Here is a 6,000-nt window from a genome sequence, read left to right as displayed (position 1 = left end):
GCATGGCGAGGTGGGGCTCATGTGGGGCTGGCAGGACTGGCGTGGCAGAGATGGGGCTTGTGGTTCGCACGGTAGAGGCGGGGCCCGTGGCTCGTGCAGGGCGGGTCTGGGGTCTCACAGCTCGCACAGGGCGGGTCTGGGTCTTGCGCGATTTCACGCGCTGGGCCTCTAGTTTCAGATATTTGTACATGGGTAGAAAACGTGTGAAAGGATGTACACTGCACTGTTAATAATGGTTAACTCTAGGGTGAGGAGTGTTAACTTTTTATTATATATACTTCCACACTGTTTGCAGACACATTTAAGATACCAACAGTCAGCCCAACCCACGTGGCTCTCTCTGTGAGCATCGAACTATGAACCAGGAGGTCACAGTTCAATTCCCAGTCAGGGCACATGCCCGGGTTGCGGGCTGAATCCCCAGTGTGGGGCATGCAGGAAGCAGCCAATCAATGATTCTTTCTCATCATTGATGTTTCTATCTCTCTCTCCCTCTCCCTTCCTCTCTGAAATCAATAAAAATATATTTTTTAGAAAAAGATACCAACAGTCAGCAGAGTAGCTCATAGTTACTAAATTTAACATATATTTGGCTTTGTTCCCTTTACACTCTTTATTTCTCTCTCCACTGGCATGTTCTCTTCTAGGTCACTATTCTCTCATATTTACTAATATGTGTCACAGTCTCAGGATGCAGCTGGAAAAAGGAGAGAAAGGGTCGCTGCTCTCATAGAGGTTAAGGTCTAGGAGGGAAGCCCAACCTTGAACAACTGATTTCAAGAGTGAATCATGTAATAACAAGAAAAATGTGGGAAGAAGGGAGGGTACAGCAGTGGGGTCCCTGAGAAAGTGGCCTTGAGGCTGGCACCTGAAGGATTAGTAGGAAGTGGCATGGCACCAGTCTCCACTTGGGCTCCCTCAACGGCAGTTTGTCCGTCTGTAGTCTAACCAGAGCAAGTGTGGCAAAGGGTCAAATAGCACTTGGGAGAGAGATATGATTAAAACAAAAGTGCAAAGTAAGTCCCAAATCACCAAGAACCTTTATTTCACTTACATCAAACTGAAAGAGCAATTAAAATAAAAATACTGCCAATTCATAAAACTCTTTTACATCAATCACACTTACGAATAGAAAAGTGAAATCCCTGAGGAGTTGCCCACAATAAATAAAGCACTTAGGATGTGCTGAGTTCAAAGGAAAATGTCCTGAGACCGTTCAATTTGGGGAAGTCGATGGCCCTTTGCAAACTTCAATTTCTCAAAAGGATATCCAACTGCTGCAAGCTTCCTGTCATGACAAGAAGCTGCCACCTTCAATAGCACCTTACATGGAAAGAGGGAAAAGAATCCGGCTTCTTCTATCAACTTGCCCATAGCCCTGGGAAAGCTACTGCACAGCGCAGGGGAGGACAACATTTGCCTTGTGGGAATGGAATTTTACGACATACTGAATAAGTACCGGTGCTATTTTAACTTGTCATGAACTAAAATGAACCGCTTTCTCAGTGCGCGAGTGTTGTACAAAGGGAACATAATCTCCCTGTTGTTTGTGGGGGACAGAAGAAGACCCGGGGTTTTTGTGAAAGGGTAAGGTTGATGCTTTAAAGAAGACCCGGGACTGAGGGCTGGCTTTGTAACTCTACATTTCTCTTCAGTTGATAGTCAAAATATCACATTTCATTGATTCTAGGATATACTTTTTTCTTTACACACTTTAGCATCTCAAATTCAAATGGGCTTGGCCAATTAACTATCACAAGTTAACTGTCAACTCTCTCCCACCCTTCTTTCTTAGTGGTATATATGATAGTATATTTTATACTAGATGCTTCTCCATTCGATTAAATATGGTGCTGTGTAGTTCAGGAGACACAGTAAGTCACATAAAAATAAATCTGACATTTAAACCCTGGTAATTCTCCCAACTGAGAAGATGCCAGCAAAAACATTTGGCGTCTTACATTTCAACATGAGCATCAGCGCCTCAGGAAGGGTTAGAAGAACACTGATGTGGGCTGAGCTCGCACTCTAGTTCTGATTCTGTCCAGAACCAGCTGGGACAACAGTAAGGAAATTGATTTCACACTTTTGGGTCTCAGTTCCTCATCTGTAAAATGAGAAAGTATGATCAGAGTCTTCCAGCCAAAAAGGAAGGCGATTTTAAATCTTGCACCTTTGAGAGTGTGTCACTGTGGAAATGCCATAGCACACTGCCCCAAAGCCCTAGGAGCTTCTTGTGCAGGCTGATGCTCAGACACCTCTCCAGCCATCCCTGTTCCCCATCCCCCAAGAGTCAAGGCTCCAGATCCAGAGACTGTTCTGGATCAAGCAAGAAATGCAATTCATCCACAATTTTAGTAACTGATTGGGGAAGGATTCATTCTTGAGTCTAGGCCAGTTTGTCAACTTCTTTTAGAAACTGCAGAACTCTACTAGCTAAGTTAAACTAAATGTTTACCATGAATTTAAAATATCAAAGAATTACAGCAGGGTTCACTTCAAAGTCCTCATGATTGACATAATTTCTACGGATTCGGCTTCTCTGAGTGCCTCCTTCTGTGCCAGAGAAGCACCAGCCAGAAAAAGCTGTTTTCTGAAAGAAAATAACAAAGAAATGTCATTTGAATTAAACATTCACCTCAGCACCCTGCTCCTACCTTGAGATTTTACTCAACATGAATAAAGGAAAACAAATGGTAAGAAATGGGTATTCCAAATGAAAAATGAGATATGATAATAGCATCCATCAGTTTATGGTAAACTAGAGGCCCAGAGCACAATATTCATGCACTGAAGGGGGGAGGTGCCCTCAGGGGGTTTCTGACTGATGGCTTAGGCCCGATCCCCCTGAGGAGCGGGCCTAAGTCACAGTCAGACATCCTTAGCGCTGCCACAGAGGCGGCCTCCTGCCACTACTGCTGCACTTGCCAGCCGTCAGCCCAGCTTGTGGCTGAGCAACGCTTCCCCTGTGGGAGTGCACTAACCACCAGGGGGCAGCTCCTGCATTGAGCATCTGCCCCCTGCTAACCAGTGCACGTCATAGCGACCAGTCGTTCTGCTGTTCGGTCAATTTGCATATTACCCTTTTATTATATAGGATAATACATGTATTTATATTTTTGATAAACATTTTTTTAATTCAAAAGTTACCATCTGTCTTGGGGATGTAAAGTACAGCATAGAGAATATAGTCAACAATATTGTAATAACTATGTACAGTGTCAGGTGGGTACTTGAAATATCGGGGGGATCACTATGTAAAGTATATGACTGTCCAACCACTATGCTGTGCACAAAACCAGGAAGGGGGCAGAGAGATTGTTCCACTTCCATTCCTGCATCCTACCTGCCTCTCCTCTCATTCCCAGGAACACACTAAGATCAGAAATATGCAAAAGAAATACAAGGAAGAGTATTTGAAGCTGTCAGTGTTAATTGTATATTTTGGGGATGAGCAATAAATCTGTGTTGGCCAAATAAAAATAAATAAATAAAAGGACAAACTATGCAAGAGGGTCAATTCTTTTTCTAATATGTTTTTGTTGATTTTAGAGAAAGAGGAAGGGGGAGGGAGAGAAAGAGGAAGGAACGGAGGGAGAAACATCCATTGGCTGCCTCGTACTGGAGATCAAGCCCACAATCAGAGCATGTGCCCTGACTGGGAATCGAACTGGTAACCTTTTGGTGCATGGGATGATGCTCAACTAACTGAGCCACACTGGCCAGGGAAAGAGGATCAATTCTTTAAAAACAGTTTTTAGCCCTAACCGGTTTGGCTCAGTGCATAGAGCATCGGCCTGCGGACTCAAGGGTCCCAGGTTCGATTCTGGTCAAGGGCATGTACCTTGGTTGCGGGCACATCCCCAGTGGGGAGTGTGCGGAGGCAGCTGATTGATGTTTCTCTCTCATCGATGTTTCTAACTCTCTATCCCTCTCCCTTCCTCTCTGTAAAAAATCAATAAAATATATTTAAAAAAAATAAAAAATAAATGATAAAATAAAAACAGTTTTTAATTAAAGAAGTAATAAATTTTCATTGCAGACAAATTAAAACACCTGGTCAAATAAAAAGAGACTATTACCTGTTTGGGAACATATCCTTTCAGACCTTTTCTTTGCTCATATACATATATATATATATCGTCATACCCCAAGATATGGCTGATTGGGTTAAAACCGTGGTCGGCAAACTGCGGCTCGGGAGCCACATGCGGCTTCTTTGGCCCCTTGAGTGTGGCTCTTCCACAAAATACCACGTGTGGGTGCGCACGTACAGTGCAATTGAAACTTCATGGCCCATGCGCAGAAGTCGGTATTTTGTGGAGGAGCCACACTCAAGGGGCCAAAGAGTCGCATGTGGCTCGTGAGCCGCAGTTTGCTGAGCTGCAGTTTGCCAACCACTGGGTTAAAAGAATTATACTTTATGAGGAATTTCATCTAATATTGCTATTTTGGCTTCGAAGGCATTTCGAAACATTTGTGAAGACTGACAGTGACTTGGGGCATGTTGCAAGCACTTGAATGCCAAAGAATATGAGTCATCTTTGCAGCAACGGTTGACTTAGTAGTCCTGTTCTAGGAATCCTTGTGGTTTGCTGGTTCAGAGCAGTAGTAATCTGGTGCAGGATGACCCCTATGATGCCCTTATGTGTTTGGTGAGTGTACTAATATTTGCCTTATTTCTATTGATTTCTTTTTACATGACTTTTCCCCTTTGGGGAATGAAAAGGTGAAGATCATGTGTGATTTGCTTGTGAGCATTGCTTTTAATGTAGGTGAATAATAGCCACAAAAGAGCTTAATGAGAGCAAGATAAAGGGTTGTAGAATAATGAATGAAGGGAAACTACCCTCATTCAAATAGGTATGGAGTGGTCTCCAGTCCCCTTTCAGTGGTGGGATCCAAAGAAGTCACCCTGCAGGAACACCACACCCACCAGCATGCCTGGCGCAAGAACTTGCTTGCGTGCAGTGGTGTTACAAAGAAGCATCAGCCCTGGCCAGTTTGGCTCAGCAGGTCATGGAGTCAGCCCAGGAACCAAAAGGTCATGGGGTCAATTCCCACCAAAGGCATGTACCAAGGGCATGGTCCAAAGGCAGGTGTGGGAGGCAAACCAATCAATGTTTCTCTCTCTGTGTCCTCCTCCACACCTTCTCCTCTCCCTCCCTTCCCCTCTCTCTAAAAAATCAATGGAAAAAAGGTATCCTCTGGTGAGGATTAAAAACAAAAACAGCATCAAAGGCTTCAAAAACACTATCACCAGTCTAAATGTAACTTGATGACGTAAAAATTAATGGCTCTTACCATTGATGTTACTGGTAGATCAAACTGTAGTCATCAACCGAAGAATAATCTGGGTGATCTGCAAAGAGCAGCACACAAAGCAACATGAAGCCAACATTTTTTTTCATAGGATCTTAGCCCTTTCAAATCAAGGCACTTGACTCAAAGATTCTAGTGACTGCCCTTTTGTAAGAAGGCAACAAAGCATACAAATGGTAGTTATGACTACAAACCAGAGAATATTCTGGAAATTCCTATTACTATTATTTTTTTGTCCTTTTTCACCCACGTCTAGCTAGCTGCCCCTACAGTAAAGTCATCTTTAAATGTGGACAAAAATAAGTCCCACATTATCATGTAATTATAAGACAATAAGAAATAAAATAATGTAGATCCTTATGTTCTTCAAAGATATAATTTCAGCCATTAATTTTTTCCCCCAGATACTAAATTTTTGCTAAGCTGTTCCATGCAGCAATAGCTGTCTCTCCCCTCATTCCCTTGAACATAGTTAGGTATATCTTTCTTTTATTCAAAAATAGATATTTGTTCTGTACCTATTATATGCCCAGTACTGTGTTAGGTATTGTGAGTGGTACAGGAAAAAGAAAAGTGCCTACCCTCAAGGATCTCCTCATTATCCAAAGAATATAACTAACAAAAAATGCTAAAATGCATGTTTCTCCCAGAGATATGGTAACAGTTTGGGGGGGCGGG

General features: G+C 42.9%; 1 protein-coding gene across 1 annotated transcript in view; it reads right to left on the bottom strand.

Moving 5' to 3' along the window:
- Nucleotides 1-1,021: 1,021 nt before the first annotated feature.
- The window catches only part of PSTPIP2 (proline-serine-threonine phosphatase interacting protein 2), a 32,737-nt gene continuing 27,758 nt past the window's right edge, over nucleotides 1,022-6,000 (bottom strand). The window contains exons 13-14 of the mRNA XM_014539281.1: nucleotides 5,305-5,362; nucleotides 1,022-2,593 (exon numbers count right to left, since the gene is read on the bottom strand). Of these exons, the coding sequence (XP_014394767.1) occupies nucleotides 5,313-5,362 (50 nt within the window). The 3' untranslated portion in view covers nucleotides 1,022-2,593; nucleotides 5,305-5,312. The remainder of the gene's footprint in view (nucleotides 2,594-5,304; nucleotides 5,363-6,000) is intronic.

The sequence above is a fragment of the Myotis brandtii genome, unplaced genomic scaffold (assembly GCF_000412655.1).
Source record: "Myotis brandtii unplaced genomic scaffold, ASM41265v1 scaffold212, whole genome shotgun sequence".
In the NCBI taxonomy this organism is placed as follows: domain Eukaryota; kingdom Metazoa; phylum Chordata; class Mammalia; order Chiroptera; family Vespertilionidae; genus Myotis; species Myotis brandtii.
Note: the sequence above shows the minus strand (reverse complement) of the source record. Positions and strands in the feature narration are given on the sequence as shown.